Here is a 25,172-nt window from a genome sequence, read left to right as displayed (position 1 = left end):
CAGACCGAGAAGATTAGTGTGAAGTGATTTTAAATTGTGTAAATCAGCAACAGTGTTATAATTATTTGTATTTATGACCAGTAAGTACTGAATAAATCCAATTAGCAATCATAACCAGCATCTTCATCACTGGCATGTGACAATATGTACCATTAAGAAAGGAAGAAAAAATAACTTTTCTTTTTCCATCATTTAACTTCATATATTACAACACACCTGACACAGTATTATGATAAACTTTATGACATAACTGTAGTGAGTGAGAAAGTGTTACATTTCTAAAAATAAAACATTAGTCAAAACAATACCATTTTTGCATAGATAACACCTACATATGAAAGGTAAAGCTTATCCCTGTTAACAGGGCCTGGAGGCTCGCAGGGTTGTGGGACATCAAGGCTCCCACATTTTTTAGACAACTGGCTCACAGACAGTGGTGAGGTCAGCCTTATGTGGCAGCCACTCTTTACACTGCAGGAAGATTCCTGGTACGCATTTATGTTACAGGCTGAGTCAAACCCAGGGCCATATTGCAGTTGGAAGGATTCGGTAAATCCAGCAACCTCACTGGGAACTGAACCCGTGACCTTCTGGCTTGTAACATGGTGCCTCAACCATGTTACCACATGCGCCCATACATTCAATAGTCCATACCACGTGAATTTCTACCTTGTTGTTATATGTAGTGTTTGAATTCATGAATTAATAAAAAGTGATGCTACAGGAGAACACAGTATGATTCACATTCAACAGCAGTAACTCTTTCATTATCATAAATAAAAAATTTTCAGTAGAATTTCACTAATATGGTGGGTATCAATGAATGTACTCTCACAATCCAGGAACAAAATTTATCAATATTACAACAAAAGCCTTCAAAGGTTTCAAACAGATGTTTCAAGTACAGAAAATACTCACAGCCCAAGAGGTGGGGATCCTTTCTTAAAAGGGAACTTTTCCCGAGGACGTGGTAGCAGGATAGGGGAGAGAGATTTCTTCTTACGCTGTGTTCTCTCCCTTTCTATGTCTCGAGAACGATGTTCTCTATCCCTCTCTTTACTCCTTCGCCGTTCACCATGTCGCTCACGATGATGGGACCTACTCCTACTGCGCCGACGCTCTGAACGGTCCTTCTCACGATGACGATCCCGCTCACGGTGATGGGACCGGCTTCTACTGCGTCGCCGTTCACGAGATCGGCTGCGGTGCTTGCTCTTCCTGGCAAAGTTGTGATTTTCATTATTCTCCACTATACCATCTACTTTATTTCAGTAACTTCAACTTACTAATAAATACAGAAAAGACAGTAACTACACATGAAGTAAATTACAAATGCTTAGCCATCATAGCTTCTGTGTGTTATAACTTACTCTGATGAGAAACAATGGTCTCTGCCTGGCAAAATTATATACTGAATCAACTGTTGTATATTTTTACTGGTTCACAATTACTTTATCATATTTCCCAAAGAATGGTATGAGATATTATGATAGGGTTTACTTATAAACCAAGGCAGCATGTTGCAGCTGCCACATCAAGTGACCACACCATACTCACCAATGATATTACTATTGCACTGCAATGTACTGAACAGTTTTCTATAACAAACAGAAGAACAGTCATCATTCATTTCTACTGCCAGTTTCAAATCATCAAAAATTTCAATGATGGTGCTCATTACATGTTATGATCAATCAGACGGGATGGATTACTTAAACCTGTAAAAATGGTGACTCACCCAGATGATTTGTGACTGTTCGATGTCCCATTCTCCCGCTGCAAGGCCGTCTTGCTGCTCGACCCATCATCCTATGAAACAGCCACACAAAGTGTTGGTAACCCACGGCAACGCAACCAGGCATCACGCAGGAAGAAAAAAGGAAGAAAACACACACCAGCATTCCATTAATATTTCATTCTACTCTCTTTGGTATGAGACTAATTAAGGAGGGGTGGTGTCATCTTCTGGCTCCAGGCCCAGAGGTCACAGATCGAAGCTCGGAGGTCACGGATCGAAGCTGGCTAAACCATTCACACAACATCGCTGCTAAAGGAATTTGTTTCAACCCACCAGAAGATTTAAAAAGGGAATGGGGGGTGGACTGGATTATATGTGAATTCCCCTATTAACCTGTACGACTCGTTACTCACCTCCTATATGACACGTGACTGTCCTCCTGCTCGGCCAAATACAGTACCACATCCTTACTTCTGCAAAGATACAGCTCATGAGACATCTCACGTTTGTTTTCAAAAAATTTTTAATGTTTCAATGAGATTCAATTTTGAGAGTGCAAGTCTGAATTTTGACATTTTTTGTCTGAGCCCCAGATGAAGCACAATATAAACAGGAAAACCACAAAGCCTGGAGAAATAAAGAAAGTTTACTATAGATCTGTGTTCATCACATCACAGTAAACTTGATGAAATCCATCAAAGCTTTGCACTGTCCCCTAACATAAACCAACAACTTCCACGTCACAAAATAATCTGGGCATCTGTGTTCTATGTAATTCAATACACCTGACATTGCGTACATGTCTTTCCATGTCTTAACATGTAAGAAGCATTGGTACATGATTTGTTGAGTAGGCTGTTTAGAGGTAAATGTAGGTTAATCTCACCTTCAGGATCTCGTTACAGATCAGGTACCAATTTTCAACCAGAGTCGAGCTGTCAGCGGAGCACAGCATTGAACACTAACATGTTAATCAAAGTCCCCACCATGAACAATCATTGTAACATGCATTCTCTCAAGCACACAACACATACAATCTGTCAATCACACCAAATCAAGAACCACATACACGGCTAAGCTCATCTGGCCGTGGTTGTGTGTAAATGTGCGGACTAGGCTACTGTGCATCTGGGAGCGTTTTTATTGGAAATTTTGGCCTCCACAGCCTCCTGGTTTGAATCTTCATCCGCCGGAATGTTCGAGCGATCAAGCATCTCTTGGTTAAGAGTGACTGTTGCTTGCAAACCCATCTGGGTAGGACCCTGGGGTGACAGAAGGGGACACATTCAGAAACCTTGCCACATAAAACTACCCATAAGAATATTTCCGCAGCCAAAACTAAATACTGTGGTACATATCTACATACAATAGTAATTTCATTTCACATTCCTGTTAAACTTATTATGAAGAAGCATAACATATCCTTCAGACTTGCATGAAATTATTTCATATTAAATTAAAAAATAACAAAACTGATATGTTATCCTTCTGTTTGCCACTAATGTGAACAACTAAAATAACCACTATCTAGAACTTCAAATAAAACTAATTATATAGTACAGTAAATTATATTTTAATTTGTTGGCATGAATTAGCACTAGCAATAATTATGTTAAACTACAAATGAACAAAGATACCTAACTAGACTTTGCAGTACCTCTGTGCTTTTGAGCCCCAGCCAAGGTCTGTGGCTCGGTTCTGAGCCAAGCTGTGACATGTAAGGGTCTACAAGATACAAAAATGGAGGAGTCCATGTCAGTGATATAACAACACGAATGGGCTTGGAAAAGATAACAGACTTGTACAAAAGGCACTGTTCAGAACAAACTAGCAATCAAAAAGAGTGCTTTAGCAAAAGTGGTATACTAAACTGGTACTGTGTAATAAAAAACAAAATACTGTATTTCATATATATATACTGTGAATTTATACCAAGTTTGTAGAACTATGCCTGATGTGCAATAATTATACAATTCAATATAAAAATTCAAAACACTAGCTGCAAAATTATAAATAAACATTGATATTTGTAATTTCATATTTCAAGAACCATCACAATATCTATAATATGTATGTAACTTACTCCTTTCTTATATGGGGCTTCCAGCATAGCTTCAACATCAAAATCCTCAGCCATTTCTGGAACAAAACATGCAACATTATTACCCACAAACAAAACTTTATTCTACAAACCCTGATACAGCACCACTCTTTGTTCACTGCAATTAATGGCAGTATATAAAGCATGTTGGTAAATGAAGATAACTTTTTTAACTCACAAAATTTACTTGAAAAAAAAATGTTAATTACAAAATAAAAACATGCTAGAATAACATTTCATACCGTAGTACTGTACTTCTAAATCATCTTCATTCTGTAAAATCTGAGGTTCTCACAGCTGTGGTTAGGAATAGTAATATTTTCTGGGATATAATGCCATGTAGTCTGATGAAAGTCAACTGAGGCTGGCTTTGTTTGCCACCTGCTTTCATGCTGATATCTTGAGTAATATTCTTCGACTCAGATGATAGAGGTGATATGTTCCTCCGGAAGATCAGTTGACTTTCAACAGACTACAAGGCACTATATCCCAGAAGACAATATTCTTCATCTTCATTCTATTAAGGTAAAGTTGTCCCTGCGCTTAACTAATTAAGCACTAAGCAACAGAGACATATGGGGGAGTGGATGTATAGAACCACATTTTTCTTGACCTCAGCACTAGGGGGAGGTAAGTGGTCAGGTGCACATTGGGCCACTTTACCCTTTGGGAACGAGCCTCTGATATCCATTGGTCAGGAGGCTGGGTGGGCCCCAGAACTGATCTCAATGACACTGAGCAAATTCTTGACCCTACCATGACTCGAACCTTGACCAGTCGTCCAGCCTGTAGCCAGTCGCTATACTGACTGTGCTATCCCTGCTCCATCCTTATTCCATTAGCGTGAAATACTTCTCAATCTAGGTTTGAATGTTCTTTCACTGACTTCAGTAATATCAATGTCCAGAGCTGTAAGATGCTTCATTATGTCCTTGTCACCATCTGGTCTGGCTATAACCCTGGCATGGACAGCACAGAAAATGCCATTTCTAACAGCGTCCCAAACTGCGGTAGATGCCACTGTCTAGCAATCGGCTAGGCAGTGTTATGTGTTTATTCATCCATTACCATGCAATGGACAATGATTAGACAGTTACCTCACTAGCACTTTCAGTATTAGGCACTTACTCTTGTGTTGGCTGTACAATTTCCTCTAATCATTTCTGAAACAACATGATCCTCTGCATCTATCTTGATAAATTCTACTACGTACACTGTGCTGCAGCTGGTGGATGATCACACACTGCATTTCAAACATCTAAAACCGAATCTTCACCTTGAACCTGATGTGTACTTGCCACTATCCCAAGTACCTTGCAGTTCCTGGTAGTTTCTGGTGAAACTTTTCCCCAAGCCAGATTTATTAAATATGGGGTATCCTTCAGCAGCATATAAATTCAAGTGCTCTTAATACACTCCACAATCTTCCTTACTTGGTGCTGTCAGTGTGACTCAAAACTTTGGACAAACCCAACATCCACATATTGTAGACTGCTAATATAATTTGATGAAAGTACTCCGAGCCCACAGTGCTGATATTTGTGTGTCTGTGGTATGGCGCACTGTCTATTGGTAACAAAACTTGGCATTTTTTCCTTTTTCATTTCTTTGCTTCAGTCACTCAACCACTCACTACATTCTGATGTCATCAATACCTTTATACTGTTTGTAATTAACATAACTGGAATGACACAAATTCTGAAAGCAGTGTGGTTTAGCAGATTCTTTAATCACTGTTATAATTCATTTGTCACTCCCATTCAAACTGGAGAAAAATGCACGGGTAATTCTAGCTTTTGTTTCCCTCCAGCCTTTTACTCGTCCTCAGGATTGTCCCACCAGGCTGCATTCTACAGAACATCTTAGTTTCACCCACGTGGTATAGATTTGCATGATAATACTGTCATGATTTTTTAAAGACTACTTGAACCGCTTCTGCATTTATCTCTGCTGCTTCTCCTTGTAATACATAAAGAAAACAAACTCCACAGCTTGTAGTCCGCAAGAGAACTATACCAACCGAGCGACCGCCGCTTGTCGGCAAAGTTAGTGCACACTTTAGTGGATAGAGGATGTCACGTGGTCAGTACAACGAATCCCCACAGCCGTTAATTTCGATTTTCTAGACGGGAGCCACTATTTCCTTGAAATAGCTCCTCAGTTATCCTCACGAGGCTGAGTGGACCCCGTTCCAGACCAACTACATCTCAGGAAATCTGGTTGCGCAAGGAATCAAACCCGGACCTCTGGATCTGTAGCCAGGAACTCCGACCACTAGACCGCAGAGGTGGTCCATTGTAATACATGCTGTTTACACAGCGTAGCCATCTACTAATGTATCATGAAGTCTACAATGCCCATCGCCTGTTTATTTCCCATATCATTAATGACTGCCTGATGACACACTGTTTTTAGCATATCACTGCCCTAACAATATTGTTAATGCTTCCTCCAATTTATCATATTTTTCATCTTTTATCTTTTTCACGTAACCACCCACCAACAGTTCCCAATTATTTTTCTCACTAAGTACATAACCAATCCAGCATTGACTGATGAGTGTATTCCTTAATATGGCAGAATTGTTGATAATATTCTGCTCAGAAGCAGCAAAAAATTGGTCTCTGCAAGAACAGACATCTTTATTTTTACTAACACTTACTATTGCCCTTTTCTCCATACTAAACTTCACTAATAAAATGAAGGACAGAATAATTATAAATTGTACTGGTAATAAGATATCTGGAAAATAAAGATACAAGTCCAGCAAAAATGCATAATGTCACCATCTTCTGAGTCGAAGAGTAGGCCAGGCAAGTAATACCTGGAGAAGGAAGCCTGTGTTCCACCTTAAAAGTGTGTATACATCTCCTAGGCTTCACTTCATCGCATTCCAGAAAACGGTACTCTTCAAAATTTTTTTACAAATGAAAACCCAAAAATTTACAGATAAAGAATCAGATTCGACGGCCACATAGGAAGGGGAAAATTAAATATGCTCTCTTCATTATGTACGCCGTTGTAAGGCAGCGTAATAATTACTGATATCTGCATTCACGAAACCCACCACAGCCACACATTACATTTAAATACCATACAGCGTAAATAAATACCTTTCCATATATAAATGAAGTGGAGGTTTCAAACACATGCAATCCGCCTCAAATCCCAAGACCCAGCAATAATGGCTTACCTTCATGCAGTTCAAGAAAATGATGCAACTTATGTCAAATTAATAAAAATGTAAAATATATTACCTCTTATTCAGACGTCTGTTTCTTAATTAAACAATGGGCACATACAAGTGCAATATGAAACAACCTTCCTCAGCTTTCTTACAAATACATCCCACTTATTATCGAACTCTACAATCGGGGTTTCACAACCAAGAACACGGAAACAACAAACAAATAACGCTACGCAATACATTTGGTTGCGTTCACAAAGGGAGAAAACGTACTAACCCGACCAATCACGGATTACATGCTTAAATACTTGCTGCGAGGCGCATTGCCTAGCAACCACGTTCAGGTATCTGCCACAGAAATACAGGGAATTCTGTGGGCGAGGGCACACCGAGGAAACTAGCAACCGCAATTTCATAGAATTGTACTCATACTGAGTTGAACACATGTTACTGAATGGAGCAGCGTAAAACGTGGAGACGGCACTGTAGTTTCCTCAATTTATGCTGCTCCATTCAGAAACATGTGTTTAACTCAGGCTGATAACAATTCTCGGAAACTGCGGTTGACAGTTTCCTCGGTATGCCCTAGGCCTTGGTGTTCTATGTTTGTTACCGCCGAAATGCATTGTTCTCGCTGTTTCAACAATTCGTTGTCACGAATATTCCTACACAATGGTCTGCTGGTATTCGATTTTTCGCCGTGGAACTCAACAATGTCCATGTATTATTTTCGAGGAAGTTTGTGTTCCCATTGTAGCCGTTGCGCAGCAATGGACGACATATAACACGTCACAATATATACATAATATAACAAAAACTTATAACAGGATCAAAATACAGAATATGTCTGCTAAAACAATGAAAACAACTACTACAATATGACCAGTGCTTTGTTATAAAAGTCATCAGTGGGTTAGTCCTCATCCTTTACAATCATCAGCTGAATTCAATTAATGTAACTCCACTGAGACGCAATTGCTCCTGCTGGTGTTAAGGAGTAATCAGACAGCTGATTTCCCAGGTGCTTTTGCCCTCAAAAATCTCTGCTTTCCATCATGATCATCAAGTTTATTGTAATAAATAATGTAAAGAAAAAACTACTAGCAGTGGTATTGTATTTGCTTAAAGATCTGCAGAATTTGTATATCTATAAAAAGATAAACTGTCTTCACCTCTAAGTAATCAGTAGTTTTTCTTCAACTGACACACTCACTCACTCACTCACTCACTCATGGAGTTGAGCCCTTCTTGAGTAGCCGCCAATTTTTCAGCTAGTGAAGAACTTTCCAGTATTTTATGGAACCGAAAAGTTTGCTACCGTATTCACAAGAGCTCTCTACTGATCCCTACCCTGAGCCAGATCAATCCAATTCATACCATCCCATCACATCACTCTAAGATTCAATATAATATTGTCCACCCAACTAAAAATTTGTCTGATCATTTCTATATCCAGAATGATCTAAAGCAAGGATATAATTTATCACCACTCCTTTTCAACATTTCTTTAGAATTTGCCATTAGCAAGGTCCAGGAAAACCTGGTGGGACTGAAATTAAATGGGACACATCAACTGTTGGTCGATAATGATGTGAATCGATTGGGCGTTAATATAGATACCATAAACAGAAACACAAAATCTTTAACTGACGCAAGCAAGGATGTTGGTCTAGAAGTAAACACAGAGCAAACTAAATACATGTTCCTATCTCGTCACCAAAATGTAGAGAAAAATCATGACATAAAGATAGGTAATATATTGTCACGTGTTTTCTATGTTACGCGACAAATAATTTCACGTCGCTTCAGATTTAACGGATATTTATTGTACACTTTTATCCACACTTACATAATTCACTGTGTCACATGTACTCCTTTTGCTATAGTCCTTCCAGGCTTCAGCTGTACTCGGCGACTGTCAACCTTCAACTGAATTCCTTAGGCATTCCAGTTACTCTTATAAACCTTCAGTCGGACAGCGGAAGACACACCTCGCTTCACTGTTGCGTAGTCGCCGTGTTTGCAGAGGCGTTGCTGGGAAACGCTGCATAGCAACCAGCGTGCTTCGGCTGGTCTCGGCTCAGTTCGGCTTGGCTCGGTACGGCACGGATAACACCGCTTTCCTTACTGTTGGGAAACCTCGTCCCATATCCCGTTGCCCAACAACGGTTTTATATGTCACAATATGTTTAAAAAATGTGGCACAGGTAAGATATTTGGGAACGACGATAACAAACCAAAACCTGATTGAGGAGGAAATTAAGAGGAGATTGAATTCGGGTAATTCTTGGTACCATTCAGTCCAGAACCTTTTGTCTTTTTGTCTGCCGCCCAAAACATAAAAATGGTAATATACAAAACTATAATTTTGCCAATGGTTCTGCTGACACAGCTGTAGGAAAATTTGTATCTTGTCTACTAATTTGAGATCCTACAATATCCACTACTAAAGAAAAACTTACAATGCTCATTCTGTGAAATTATTTGAGCAGTTCTATATCCTGATTAAGTTTTTTCGCAACAATATAAATACCTGAGTTTAAATTGTAGCGAAAGAATGGATGCACCCAATGTTTCCTTTTCTCCTGTCTTCTCCTCTTACGCCGTCTCAATCACCACCATATCATTACAGCAACAATATTATTATCTGACATTGAAGAAGAAAAGTGCACGAAATTGGCGGCCAAATACGCCCGCTTGAGATGATGTGAGCAACTAATCGAACGTAAGTTTCTTAACTGCACACCTGCTAATTTGGAAACCAGTTACCTGCTTGAAATCGGCGATATTTCTCGGATCTCGCGGTTGCGTTTCGGTTGCCAGTTTCCTTGATTTGCGCCCGGCCTAAGTGTCCTCAGTGTACGCCTGCTGATCTGGAAACCAGTTGCCTGCTTGAAATCGGCGATTTTTCTCGGAAACCGCGGTTGCGTTGCGGTTTCCAGTTTCCTTGGTGTGCGTACGGCCTTACGGAACAGCTGATACTAGGAGCCATGTGGCAACGCAATTGTGAGAAGATTGGCCTTCTCCACTGCCTGGAAATTAGTTTCTCAGTTTCTCCGCGAGTTTCGTTCCCGTTTCCTCAATTTGCGCTGCTCTGTTCATTAACATGTGTTCGACTCAGGCTGATAACAATTATCCGAAATCGTTTTTGCGTTACGGTTCCTAGTTTCCTTGGTGTGCCCCCGCCCTTACTATCACACACACACACTTACACACACATCCACAGTCACATCTTCACTAGCCGTTGCTTGGTAGTAGCTTCCAATTTCCAACATTCCCCTACCTCTGGGTTCCTGAACTGGCCTCGTGTCTCAGCTACCAGCTTTTAACAGCTGCAGCTCACAAAGACTGAACTGCAGCAGTCCTCTAACTCACTTACTCACCAACCAACTCACTAAAATCCACTCCACTGATTAACTCTCACTAACTCTTTTGCTTATAACATCTCGTCGTAGATTGCACAGAAAACTTCATTCGTCTGTTGCTATTCAGCTGTTGCTTAGCAAACCGTACAGAAAACACCATGCCCTTGTTTTTGTTCATAGTCGCTCATCTCACAGTTGCCATCTGGCAACAGATCCCTATGGCACAGTTTTTACATTCACTCTTGACTTTGCTATTTGTTCCCCTACATTGGTCAATGTTTACAATTTGGTGAGGTACATACTTTATTTTCAATGTTAATGTCAGTGTATAAAACTAAATGCAAAACATTAAAATACAGTAAACACTAAATTAATGAAACATTTGATTTGTTGTGGTGTTTTTAAGTAATGGTTGTCTCTGGATCACTGTGGATTTGTCTTCTGTTCAATGCCAACATATAAAATTATATGTTGAGATATTAAAATATTAATGTTTATAATGTAGTAGTGTTATTAAGTAATGCTTTCTTATCACAGCAGAAGTGGTCTTCTCCTGCAAGATCTGAAACATTCATATTATTCTGGAGCGGAGGTTAAGAATAGTGGAGTTATACTTTCATTCTTCCGTAAGTCTTCAAGGTACGTTTTATAGAGCTTAGGAACATCATTGGCTGAAGTTGCAGTTTGAAGATTCCGCCATTACATCAGTTTGAAGAGGTCTCAACTGGAGCATTATGCCCGACATTTGAAAAACTTAGGTTCCTGCGAACTGATATTACAACTACTTCTTTATACGGTTCTACTGGATCATCTAGGAGTTACGGAAAATAATTGCTGGATAGTTGTAAACTGTTGTCGATGTATAAGGAATTACTTTTTCATGGTATTTTTGATGTTCCCAGTGTGTTATCCGAATATATCGTCGTACTACTTTCTCAGTTGTTTGAGCCGAATTTAGTATGCAGGTGTGTTGTAGGTGCAGGTGTTGATTATATTTTGTTGTATTCGTAAGTGGGTGTGAATGGCGTGCTGTCAGATTTGAATTGGGTTTTGAAATACTGTAATATCCGTATGGTTTCATCCTCATTCATTTTTTAAACAAACGAAGTACTATTTCGTTGCTGACAGTCGCTAATGAATCTGCATTTGATGGGAGGAAAACAATGGAGAATTCTTTTGATGAAGACATTGCTAAAGATACAACGGGGATTGTCAAAGACTTGAGCTTGTTTGAAGCGCGTCGTAAAGAGAGCAGTAAAAATTACATGCCTACAGTAGGAAGCAGCAACTACGATACAAGTGGAATGGACCCATACTTACAGAAATTGAGCTATCTGCGCATCAGTGAGGATTCGAACATCGATTCCGAAATTTTCAGTGACAGAAGCAGTCATCGTGTAATTGTTTCTGAGTCGGGTTACGGACGTATAATACCAAAGTCAGTTGACAGTCAGGGAAGATCACTGTCAAGTATAACAGTGTCTGGGGTCGGAGGTAGTACTTCCCCAGCAGGTGAAGTGGCAACCAGTGGTTCAAAATCACTACCAGCTAGTACTATTACATCTCCAGTCCGGTCCATACAAGATAAGAGTGCTACTTATCGTCAGCAAGACAACAGCAAACACACAGTTGGTGCTATTGAAAGTTTTATTGTAGAGGGATCAGGAGCTGTACCAGTAAAGAACTTGTCAGCAGACTATAAGATATATGAGAGAGGTAACATCATTGCTGCATCAAAATTTGCTACTCCAAAGCAAGTAGAAAGTATTGTTTCCTTAACAAACAAACCCACAGCAGAGGGTCAGTGTCCATTAAACAGAGGACATCAAAATGGTTTGGCACAAACTTCAACCGATTGTGGTGGCAAATATCATTGTACTTATGGAAGTAAACATGGTGCTGCAAGCCCTAGCCATAGCTTGAGTGGTTCCAGCAAGGATTCACAACATTCCAACAGTCCACGCACTAGCTTAGTGGGCAGTACTCAGAACTACAACTCTCCAGTGTATGAGAATATTGACTATTATGGAAGTAATCGTACACCTCAGCCTCCATACTACCATCCACTGCCACAACATATGGCCAGTCCTCAGTCTAGCCTAGGTTCACAGGAGTCAAAACATTCTGGCCCCCATATAAGCTTGGGAGCAATGAGTGATGGTGTACACTATGAGTCAGGGTATCGTAAGGCCCAGCCTCAGGTTCCAGCAGGTACGAAGTTCATTTCATCTGCACCCAAAGACTTTCCTCCATATGAGGCTCCTCCCGTATACGAGAATATTCAAGAATTGCAGTTTGGTCTAAAGCCCACACAGAACCACGAGCCTGCAAAGCCAGGACCCCAGGTAGCTGTGTATGGTGAACACAGGCAGTCAGCACCATCAAATTACTGTCCTGTGTCTGCCACTTCACGATCACGATCTTCAAGTCCAGCCTCACCACCACAGCTTGTCTCTCCTCGTGGAAATAACCTCCAACCACCTCCTCCTTACCCAGGGAGTGGAACCAGCCAGAACATACCAAATAATTCTCACAACCAGCAATTTGTTGGGAACATTGCCTCTAGTGTTCAAGGCTCACATTATCCAAACAGTGGTTCAAGCCAGAACATTGCAAACAGTGTTCCTATGGGTCAACTGTCAGAGATGGAACCATTCCCAGTAACTCATATGTACAGCACTACACATGCAGCTGTGAGTTCTTGCATGGTGCCAGGATCACCCAACAAACCTGCCATACAGAAGCCAGTTGGTAACTACTGTCAAGCAACACCAGTTGGTGGAGGAGACTATGTGGTTATGACTGGTGGCAACAACACACAGGTGCAACTTGCAACCAGCTATCAGCGAAGTGCTTCTTCTGGTGTTGCCAGTGCAGTGTATGTGAGTGCGGAAACAGCCTGTAATCCCTGTTCAAGCCCATGTCTTGCTCTAGCAGGTAGTAACAGCAACACCAAGATGAAGATTGTAAGTGGCAAGACGCTTCTGCCTTATAATGTGACACCACCCCGCCCCATGGTGAGTATATGTGAGCCAGTTAGTACATTTATTTTACAATGGAGGTTTGGTCCTTTCCTGTCCAAATCTTCTTCCAGGTTATGTTTCATTTAGTGTTAAAAGTACAGAGCAAGGTATAAACTATGTAAGATTCCTATTTTTCCTTCTACCCTGAAGATGAAGGCGACACGTTCCTCCAAAATGTCAGTTAACACCACATCTACACAGTGCCACATCTCAGAAGACTGCTTTCTTCAAGGTATAAACTGTCATGCTCCAAAGTCACTTATACCTGCAAATATTACTTAGCTTATAAATATTAGTTAGTTAGTTAGTTAGTTATTGGAGAGGGTGGATTTCCCCATGCACTGAGACCTGTATTGGTCCATTGTGCTTCCCTCTATGATTTCTACCAGTCTCTATATCCTACCGGTACTGGTGCTTACCATCAGTCCCGCCCAGCCAGCGAGACCGGCTCTACTAGCTGAGAGGGATCTATAATGCTTCCCCCATCGACCAGAGGTATTAGAGACTGCTGTTGGGCAGGAAACGTCTGTTAATTTGGCTCAGTGACCTCTAGCTTATAAATATTTCTTCATGATTAAAAAACAAGGTCCAGAAAAATGTTCTAATTTCTTTCAAAGGCTTCAGTGTTATAAGTTAATAAAAAGAAAAAGTATTCCAATCCATTAAAAAAGACAGTGTTATACTGTATTTGTAGGTGCATTTATGGTCTGTGTGCCAACAAAATTATACATATACAGCTTCAGTTGTTTCTTAGTTACTGCCATTAAACTGAAAGTTAAATATAGATTTCATATGGTCACCGTGCTCTGTATGCTATGAAAGTATGATCTTGGCATAAGCTGCATGTGTATTAGCTATATATATTGTCATGTGTAGTGGGTTATGCATGACAAAAATAATGGGTTCTAATTTGGATGATTGAATTTATTAGCACTTCAGTTACAAGTTCTCTTAATCACACATATTATATCCAATAAATCCAATTACCCATCCAAGTCACTGTGACACATGACAATATTCTGGAGGATTTCACACAACGTGCCTGTAGTATTTTAATACTGCACCAAATTTCAGGGCCCAACATGAAGTTGTACTAGTTTTGTTTCAAGCTCATTCATGTGGCTACGTTGTTGATGTTATCGATGGAAGGAAATTGAAAAGTTCGGAGATGGCCTTCAGTTGTGATATGTATGCACTGACTTTCACAGAAATCCATCAGTTTGTTCAAACATTGTTAGGGTGAATATACATGGACATAGTACCTTTAGCCAGCCTTTTCTAAGTGTAAAATAAAGGAAGAATAACAGAAACACTAATCAGAACTGAACTGTCATAACATATACACTTTTTAGCCATTAAAGTACTTTAATTTTTATGCTTTTGGAAAAACACTGCATGGCTTGGCAACTGTATGTAAGTAGCCAAAGAGCTAAGACTGCTTGGATTCCATTCAGTGATTCCATTGTGAGTTAGTTTTTTTGGCCTTTAACTGTGCAGGCTTGTTTGGTACTACATTATGTTCACTGTTAAATTTAATTCTGTGTATAACATAATGGCATAAACAAATGCCCATGCTTGATCACCACTTTCTTAGATTAGCTACCCAGTACTTTTAAATAGGGTATGTTCTTGTATTCTAAGACTTTCTCATGAATCGCATATGATATTACATAACCCCATCTATTAATACAGAATGCAAAATAACTTGTGAATTAATCCAGGTTTTGTTAGGCTTTCTCGTTTTTTGGAAGGTGTTAAAATGTACTAGATCTGAGTCTGGGCTTTTTGTACCTGTGTGTATGTGCTCACATGCTGACACATGAACATGTTCACTGAGGCAGACAGAAACCATGCTGTATATTCCTTCTTCATATTCGGTAGGTGGAGATCCCAGCCTGGAAACCAGTTTTCTCTGAGGTTTAATGTAGGTTTCTTTGTCCCTCCAGACAGATGTCAAGACAATAATGGGACAGACACGTCCACATTATGGACACACAAATCATCTTCCCGTTTGGTACTGTATAACCATTGCAGTTGAGAAAGCATTGTTAAAAAACCAAGACTTAGGCATCCATGGTGTTGATTATAATGAGTGTTCATATGTTATGTTTAACATAAAATGTTGATTTACTCAGTGCTTGAGGTGGAATGAAAGTAGAACCGGGATGGTTTTCCCCTTTTAATTCATAGACATAAATTATGAAAATATACCAAGTGATGTATATAGTCTGTGTTCCATCTAAGACCTACGAACATATTACAGTAGTTTAAATGGCATGCGTTAAAATAAAGTCACACATGCATTACGAGTACTTATCTTTAGAATATTTTCCAGATGTTTTCATTGCTTTCTGAAGTCACTGATCTTCTATCAGCGGGGGCTGCACAAGACTGGTAATCTGCATGTCGACGTCCTTTCTTTAGCCATTGTTTTACGTAATATTCTGCATCGAAAGCACTAAGAGGTGGTCCCACTGATTAAATAAACATTAAACTAGATGCTGTTTTTAAAAGCATCGAGCTTCAGATGGTTGAAATAATGTTGTTCATGTTGCTGAATGCACACTCACACTCTGCAGTTGAAATAATAATAGTATTTGCAGCTGCAATCAACGGCTTTAGTTTATCAGGATACGTGTCGTCACCATTCATTATATTCATGTAATATTCATGGAATCCATGAACTGAAGTTTTCTTACACACCATAAATGACTCAGTGAGTTCCCTAATCTCTTATCAGCAAAACATGGATCTTGACATTTTACCCACTTAGCCTTATCCATTATTTTCAAGTTGTCCAGTAACTGACTGTATTTGTCCCTGTTTGACCATGTTGTGTTACTACTCCCAGTGGATTCGTGTGAAGCTCTAGTGGTGAACGTTCGGGTGTTTATATTGTCACTTAATTTCTGAAAGAATTGTTGTTCACTAATCTTCTGCACTTTTCCATGTTCTAAGCCAACTCCTTTAAATTCTAATTTATCAGCAGCCATTAGAACTTCAGAATAATATTCACCTGGATTATTTGACATGGACTGAAAGACATGATACTTAACAAGAACTAAATGATGTGCTTCAGGCAATGTGATTTTCTTTTCTTGTAATTTTAAAGACAGGTGTTCAAGTTCTGTTAAAGCATCGAACAGAAGTCCCATATTTAGAACAAAGTTTACGTCGCTTAGTTTTCTTTTCAGCCCAGAATATTGAGCTCTCTCCCTTCCCGTGCGTTTTGGGTCTACAGGCGCATTGTGACAATGCTTATAAAGAGCAGGGTAATTATTCCACATGGCTGTCACAGACCGCACACTAGACGATATCCAACATGTCATTCCTAACACTCGTCCTATGGTATTTAATCTCATACTCAGTTGTGCAGCAACAGTTTCTAATTCAGATTTGTTCTTTGGAGACACGCTGTAAACGGAATAGAGTTTATCAAAAAATGATTGCATGTGGCACACTATTGACATTTCCCATACTGTATCATTCACCGCTATTTCTAATCGGTGATTACTACAATGCCAAACAATCAGTTGAGGATACATTTGGAGCAAAAGTTGTGCAACACCTGCATGCCTTCCAAGTAAATTAGAGGCCCCATCACAAGCAAATGAAATCCAATTTCGTGATAAAAAGTCACTGTGAAATCTGTTACTCTTGATATTGTTGAGAAAGGTGTCCCTGATCGTTGCAGCTGTAGTATTTTCTAATTCCACTATATCAAAAAAATAACTACGTGCATCCATGGAATCAGGCAGTTTGCAATGTAAACAGATTACAAGAGCTTCTTTTTTACTTCGAGTAGAAGTCTCATCGATCATGAAACCTATCCTAAGATCATTATCAATAATATATTTAACAAGTTTCTCATTTCATCTGCTATATGATCACAAATATCAGTGCACACATGATTAGACTGCAAGATACGCCCTATAGCTAAACCATTTAGTTCTTGTAAATCAATCAAAGCTGCTAAATCTGTCATAGGACGGTTCACTTTCGCTATTTGATAAGCTGTCCTAAATATGCGACAAGTTGTAACGTATTGTTTTTCTTGTGTTTTTCAGACATTCAATTGTTTCTTTTTTAGCAAGGCATAAAATGTCACTAGCTTTAACATGAGCTGCCGATAGTTTATGACAAGACAGTTTCTTCCTAATCGACTGTTGTTTCTTCTCTTTTGTTTCACCATATTCCTTGACCCTACCTTCACACCACTCACTAGATAATTTCAAACTTTGTGTTTTTGCAGGCCCTAGAGTTCCCACTGATTTACATGTTGTACAGCCTACCCCTTGTTTACTAATTGTCAACCACTCGTATATTTTCAATTTTTCTAGCCATTGATTTTGTGTCCAGATATTAGGGAAATAATTAACGTCATTTTCATGCACCTGATTTTGAGTCACGCTGTTATCTATTGCAGCTGTATTCACACATATGGTGGTTTCATCTTCGTTGCAGTGGATGGAACTTATGATTGTTTCACTTTTACTTACAGTAGCACACGGTTCATTACTGCCACTTTCACTTAACTTGGGTTTCTTACTGCGAATTATCCATTTCTCCATTTTCACCGATAAGTGAAAACTGATGCTGAACTAAAATAACATTTCGTACAGTTTCTGTCATTAAAGCAAGGATCAACCCAAGAACCCCCCCCCCACTAAAATTTCTGGCTAAATTCCCATTGGTTGGAATAGAATAAAATATGTGTGTCCTTACAGCTGGGACATGTCATCAACAACAGAAACTTTTGTGATTATTTACTGTAAACGTCTGACCCATCGCTTAAATGGGATGGGTTCTCACATTATTCTACAAGTTTATATATGTATTACCGGATGTGAGAATACAGCCTGTACCNGGCCACCTCCGCATTGGGATGGGATGCAAGGCAAGAGAAGGACAAACTGTTTCCGACATTGTATAATTTATTATCGGTCTTAAGAATACGAAAGTGAATCTTTCCTTAACCCTTAACCTCCGGAGTTTTGAAACGCAGGTAAAGCTAGCTGACCGGGGTTTATTTAAATGCCCGCTGCTTGCAGGGGTTTAAATCCACGTTTCTGCTCTACGTTTAAATGCCAGTTCCACTTAGAGCGCTTGAGCGTTGTATTTGGAATTGCTCTATCTAATACAATTTTTATAATAAATGAATGGAATTAACTAAAAAATTCTTCACACAGCAGTTCTGCAGTATACAATTTTTCCGCTCCTACACACAACAGTTCTGCAGTATAAAATCTTTCCTGTTTGTAACACTTGGGCTTGTTAGCAGAAACCCCATGCCATAAAAGTATGCTGGCCATAAGCCTATATATTTCTGTCTTCACAAGTTTCTCAGCTTATTCAGGGTATTTGGCGGAAGTTGATACAAAGGAAAATTGCCTGCCCCCTACACTCTTTGAAAAACCCTTATTGCTGCCAAACAAGCGTCTTCCATTTACTGGATCTGACGATTCTGAACAGTTTCATCCTGCTATCATCCTGCGGTGCGAAACTGTCACATAGGGACTTTCATCTTACCCTTATGCACAACATGCTGGAACATGCTGTAATGTGTCACTCCCAACCACAACGCCCATTAGGTCGACCTCCTGCTCTGTCATCCACAATATTTCGTCTAGAGGAGGCCAATCGACATCACTAGCTGACCTCTTTTGCCATGAGAATGAAATGCCGTGTTTGTTCTGCACGTGGAAAGAGGAAACGTGTTCAGACGAAGTGCGAGAAATGTGATGTGGGACTGTGCATTCTCGGGTGCTTCAAACAGTATCACACAAAAGCAAAATTTAGTTAGATGACGCAGGGTAGTAGCCTGTACAACCATGAAACAGATAACAACAACAACAGAAAAGGTATTGTACATTGCATTTACTGCCAAAGAAGTAACGGGATGCTTTTAAGCCATTTAGAAAAGAACCGGGATGCCATCCTGCCGCATCCCGCCCCACCTCAAGCCCTGAATTTACTTAATTCTAAATCTTGTATGCATAATAATATTGAACAGTTTTTTTCTAAAGATAAATATCTTGTTCATGGCAAATTAACATTTTTTTAATACCTTAATGTTGTTAAGCTTGTTTCACATAATGAGTCATCACAGATATTGGTATGCCTGATATGGTATTATACTAATTTGGCCCCTTCAAGTTGCTGATGAGGTGTTATGCCATGAGGTGTCCAAGATTGATACGTGTGTTTAAACAAGATATAGCGTTATCCTGGAATGCAAAGATAGTACAGGTATGATAGTTTTGTAATAGAATGTTTAAAAATTTTATTTCTCTGTGATGTTTAGTTTGGGAGTTAATGGTTACACAGCATTATATGTCAAAGTATTGTAGAAACGAGATAAGTTAGACAAGGTGATATTAAAGTCTTGGTATTTGTTGGTTCCAACATCACTATTTTGTGCTTCTTACAGATATGTATCTAAAATGTGTTGAAATTAATATACGTTAATCACTGGACCAGTTACTTACTTGTATATTACTACTTACTTAGATTCTAAGGGGTTCTGATGATGAAGTGTAACACTCGGAATGACCGGGTTTTTGGACCTTTTCCATCATCCACTATTCTAGAAAATAAAACAACGTTTTGGAAACCGGATCTGTTTCTGTCCTCAAGTGGGGGAGGAGGAAGACACCTACGAGCTAACCTCAGTCCAGTGAAATGTCATGTTTTCTATTTTCTAGAATACCTGATGATGTAAAAAGTCCAAAAACCCAGTCATTCTGAGTATTACTTACTTATTTATTACCACAGAAAGAGACACTGTTGTAATTACCCTTTGACCCTGATTCATTTGTGAAGATATTAACTTCACTCTAAATTTTAATTTTAGTTTACATAATTTCTGAGTATTTCAGTAAGTTTTTCCATAATTGTATCAGTTCTTAAATATGCCAGACTTTTGTATTTTTCATCACCTGTAATGTGTTTTCTTGTATTTTGATATCACTTCACTCATACAAGAATTTGTGTTCTACTAGTTAATTCCTTTCCATAAAAATATTGAAACATTTTGTAGCTTTTGGCTGCATAATTTTTCTCCCATTTTCACCAGAAATTTGAAGTTCACTCTGTTTTCTTAATTTATCACCTGTGTCTCTGGTAAATGGAAGTTTATGCCAAAAAAACACTTACCATAACCACAAGACATAAGATGAACTGAATCACAGTAACTGTTTAACGAATGACTACTAAGTGGTACAGTCAAATGAGTCAGCATACACAAACAAGTGGTTGTCATTTGCTGCACCAAAATATCTGTGTATTTCCTTAATTGCCAGACATTATATTCAGTGCCATGCAGTCTGAAGTGGGAGTGTACCTTCCATTTCAAGTGATTCCACTGAATGGGGGAGATGTTAAGCCTTAAACTGAAACTTTAAATCTAAAAAAGTCAAGTTATTAAATTGTTATATTTATTCATCTCTGTACATTTCATATGCTTATAGTCTATATAGAATCTGATTTTCATGCAAAATAAAAGAGTGATTGATTGAAGTAGCCATATTTATGAACTCAGATTATTTGGTGGGTATGTGCTTTTGTCTTCGAGCAATAGTTTTTAATTTAAAGTAGAGTCAGAATCAGTTTAATATGAAAATTAATACCTCAGGTCTTCTTAATCTTCTTTAACTTTCTTTGTACTATCACCACATTCCACTGTTGTCTAAGAAGAAAAAAATGAAAAACAAATGTGTTCAAATATTATGCAGTGTAGTTGGAATCTGTACCCATCTCATGCAATGTGTTAGTCAGCAGATATGCTATAATAGGCCAGTATCACTTCCCCTAACCTTCCTCATTAAATGGAATTTATAATCATTCTGCAATACCAAAGTTTAATATATCTGATGGCAGCAGTTGTTAAAGATTTGTTATACAGTATAACCAATAAATATGTGGCAGTATCTTAACATTAATAAAAGTATAATGTAATAAGAGCATGGTAACATTGCAATTGCATTATAAATATTATGACATACAAAAGATTAGTAATATCGTTTGGAGTATTACTTAATTCACCTTCTTGTAAATCTGGGAACAGTGAGGTTCGCAGTTTGCAACAAATCCATATTTAAAACTCCTTCCATCAACAAAAGAAAAGTGAACATGAAAATTGGCTGGGACCTTACAAAGTACCATCATTGCAAACTGAAGTGGTCAGTGTGGGCAGAGCAGTGGTCCATATAAATACCATCTCAAAAGGTGAAAGTATTATTTAAGCATTCACCTGGAGAGGCTGAAAAAATTCAGAATACCACAGTCAGTATAGCCATTGTTCCAGTCAGGGATTTATTTCAGGTATATCCCAAACACATGCAGACAACATGTTGCCAGCATATTTAGAGGGTTTCATGAAGGTGGACTGAAGTCTTTATCTTCAGTTTGCCAAGGAATGTTGTAATAACTTGATAGAAGTGTTTATAAGTGGTTGTAATTTGTTTTCAGGGTCCAACAGAAGCTGAACGAAAAATTGAGGAGTTGACCCGTCAGCTGGAAGAGGAAATGGAGAAGCAGGAAGAAGAAGGAGAATACTTTGGTAAGCTACTGTTCTTGAATTTTCTTTACTAGAAGAGTAAACATGTCCTGTGTTGTGCTTTACATGTATATGTATGTATATATGTATGGGGTGGGCCATAAAAACCGGCTCCCACACTGTGACATTCAATGATCTATTGTGCTTCCCCTTGGATTAGCCCATTATTAATCCTACACTTTTACACCCTGCTTATGGGGACATCATAGAAGTCATTTGGTTCCATAAAAAACTGACCTAAGTGACAAAATCTTAAATAAGCTATGGCCTCACAATCACACAGGATGTGTGGCTGATTCATTTCCTTGTAGGCACCTTTCACAAGTTGGGTTATCTGTCAGTCCCAACTTGAAAAGGTGTTCTTTTAGGTGACAGTGTCCAGTAAGTAATCCTACCACCCATCTTAGTTGATCTCTGTTTAATCTCAACAGATCCTTCGTTCTTCTGGCAGAGGGTCCTGCTATAAAACCCTTTGCCTGTTTGGGTCCAATTATGGATTCCCAGCATGTTTTATGATTTCTCTCAGTCCAGTCCCTGATCGCTTTTTTGGAAACTCCAGTTGAGATGCCACAAGCTGGTTCAGGTCCTATGAACGGCTGTTCAGATCCTGCTCTTGCCAGCTGATCTGCAGTTTCATTTCCAGCAGTACCCTGATGACCTGGCACCCACATCAGTTGAACTCTGTTATGTTTGGCCAGTTGTGTGAGGGATTGGTGGCAGTCCCAAACCAATTTTGAAGTGATTTGGTGTGTACCAAGTGCTTTAATTGCAGCTTGACTGTCTGATAGGATATAGATGTTCCTATTTCTATAGTTCCTATCTAAATTCTCAACTGTGCATGCCTTAATCTTGGCCTTGACATCCATGAGTCTGTTGAATCAGAAATTATTTTTTCCCATTGTTATATTATGTATTTACCATATGCGATTTGAGGTACTGGCAGCAGTGGCTTTACTGTCTGGTGGGATGTGATACCATGTGTTTTGATAGGTTTATCATAACAGATTTTCAAAACTTAATTTGTAGATCTTATTGAGATCTATATTTTATGTGATGTACTAATTTTTTGTCCACAGCTTTTTTGAGAAATGAGATAAAGTTTATAACCCCATATGCTTTTCCCTCAAAGAAAAGGCCTCAATACTCAGTGAATGGCAGGCTGGCTAAGTCCGAGAATTGGTCTAGAGGTGATGGTGAACAAAAAAGTACAAGCCTTTTCTGGAAATTTAATTCATGTCATCCAGCCATATCCAGTCACTACTGACTGAGCTGGCCCAGCTCAGCCATACTAGTGTATAAGCCAGTGCACCAAATAAAATGTCATACACTCAACTCTCAATTATCTGGGATAATGGTGGGGATGGAAATCATGATTAATCGAAAACCGGGTTAAGACAAATTTTATTAAATGTAGTCCTGTAATACTGTACCTTCATAATACTGTAATGTGTTTTGCCATTGAAGACGTCGTTCAGATTGTTAATTGGTTTATTTAACAACCTACAAGTCTCAGCTACAATTAATTACAACAATGTTACGGGTTTATACACTTTACAAACCCTACACACAAATCTGTCCACTCTGTCCTCAGTAGTCTACACATGTTCACAGTAGGATAGGGGAGCTATACAAGTGTCACTCTATCACACACTCCCAATTATTTCTCTTGTGAGCCAAGCATCTGCTTCTCACGCTATCACTTCCAGTCACACGTTCCAGTATTCTTCTTTCTGCTACCGCTGCTAGATGCCAACTGTCTTCGGTGGCTGCTACACTTTAACTCGCTTCATAGGCTGCTACACTTTAACTGACTTCGTAGGCAGTGTAGTTCTCTTATAAAACCTCAGCCGGACAACAGGAAAATGCCTTGCTTCCTTGTTGCCTAGTCGCATGTTTACTGGCATTGCTGGGCTTCCCTGCCGAGACTTGTTTACGGCTACGTAGCAACTGCGGCGTCCCGTGTTACGTAATGGGTACTGCTGATTATTACCGTCGTCTCTAGCAACCACTGTTTAACTGTTTACTCGCTTTGTGTAGCGACCAGTGTGCTTGGATTCAGCTCACTTCGGCTCCGCTCGGCATGTCACCGCTGGCGGGGGGGGGAGAGGGGGAGGGTATTGACCTGCCTATTACCATAGCAACGGCAATGCTCTGAAAGTGTTACGTCACCACTGGCAGGGTGAGGGGGTGTCCTCCATAGCACAACACGTGACACTACTATAGGCCTACATGTATTTAAATTTATTAAACCTCATTTTTATGTTGTCTCACGGCCTATTTAATACTTATTTTTTACATTACACTGAAGTATGAATTAGTTATCTCAATCACAGTGTTCAACAACATCCAACACTTTTTACAAATATTCACACTTAACACTTAAAAAAATTTAATATTGTCGTTTGCTTTTTAGCGGCATTTTCCTTTTCACATGTTTCTGTACGAAGCCTACGTAATTTTAGCTTGTCACTTAATAAACTGTTCTCTTCACTCCCAAGATAGTCTAGTAAGGATTCCAAATGATTAAGAGCAGCACCATGTGATATTTTCTTACTAGCAGCACTGTCCACCTCTTCCGCATTCTCCCTTCCCGCTCTTCTGGCTGCACCCCCACTGAACTTGCGATTTTGTCACTGCTTACCATTTCGAAGCCCAGCTCACACGAGTCACAGTCAAACCACTCTCTTATATTTTCCTTGTTGACTTCTTCACCGCCATGAACTTGGTTAGCCAATTTTGTCAATTCTATGGCTATCTCATTTTCACTGAATCCAGTGAATCCATGGATTTTGTCATGTTGATTAGTGATGAAAGGCATCAGTTTCATCCATGAATTTTTCAATTCAGATGGCTTTACTGTATCCCACGCTATTGAAATCTCGTATATGGCATCTAACATTGAAAAGGCTTTCAGAAACACGTCAGATCATTGCCTTCATTGATGTACTTTTGTAGCAAATTTGATCTGTAGATTCTCTCCATACTTGAGATAACTCCTTGATCCATTGGTTGGATAAGTGCGCTAACATTAGGAGGAAAATATTTCACAAAAATATTTCCATCATCTGACCTCAGGAGACTTTCGTTAGGATGTGAGGGCGCATTGTCAATGAGGAGCACAGCTTTCTCAGGTAGGCCTTGGGATTTTAGATGGTCACGAACTTGAGGCACGAATTTAAAATCAAACCATTCTTTAAATAT

The 25,172-nt window shown here is 39.2% G+C and overlaps 2 protein-coding genes across 2 annotated transcripts in view; one reads left to right on the top strand and one right to left on the bottom strand.

Moving 5' to 3' along the window:
* Positions 1 to 7,264, bottom strand: part of LOC111864152 (RNA-binding protein 39) — a 35,627-nt gene extending 28,363 nt beyond the window's left edge. Inside the window, exons 1-4 of the mRNA XM_023851205.2 lie at positions 7,097 to 7,264; positions 3,822 to 3,877; positions 1,739 to 1,809; positions 919 to 1,218 (exon numbers count right to left, since the gene is read on the bottom strand). Of these exons, the coding sequence (XP_023706973.1) occupies positions 919 to 1,218; positions 1,739 to 1,809; positions 3,822 to 3,875 (425 nt within the window). The 5' untranslated portion in view covers positions 3,876 to 3,877; positions 7,097 to 7,264. The remainder of the gene's footprint in view (positions 1 to 918; positions 1,219 to 1,738; positions 1,810 to 3,821; positions 3,878 to 7,096) is intronic.
* A 3,762-nt stretch (positions 7,265 to 11,026) lies between these two features.
* The window catches only part of LOC111864155 (LIM domain-containing protein jub), a 103,639-nt gene continuing 89,493 nt past the window's right edge, over positions 11,027 to 25,172 (top strand). Inside the window, exons 1-2 of the mRNA XM_023851208.2 lie at positions 11,027 to 13,408; positions 21,884 to 21,974. Coding sequence (XP_023706976.1) covers positions 11,555 to 13,408; positions 21,884 to 21,974 — 1,945 coding nt within the window. The 5' untranslated portion in view covers positions 11,027 to 11,554. The remainder of the gene's footprint in view (positions 13,409 to 21,883; positions 21,975 to 25,172) is intronic.

The sequence above is a fragment of the Cryptotermes secundus genome, unplaced genomic scaffold (assembly GCF_002891405.2).
Source record: "Cryptotermes secundus unplaced genomic scaffold, Csec_1.0 scaffold1647, whole genome shotgun sequence".
In the NCBI taxonomy this organism is placed as follows: Eukaryota; Metazoa; Arthropoda; class Insecta; order Blattodea; family Kalotermitidae; genus Cryptotermes; species Cryptotermes secundus.
This window is presented reverse-complemented; position numbering and strand designations above follow the sequence as displayed.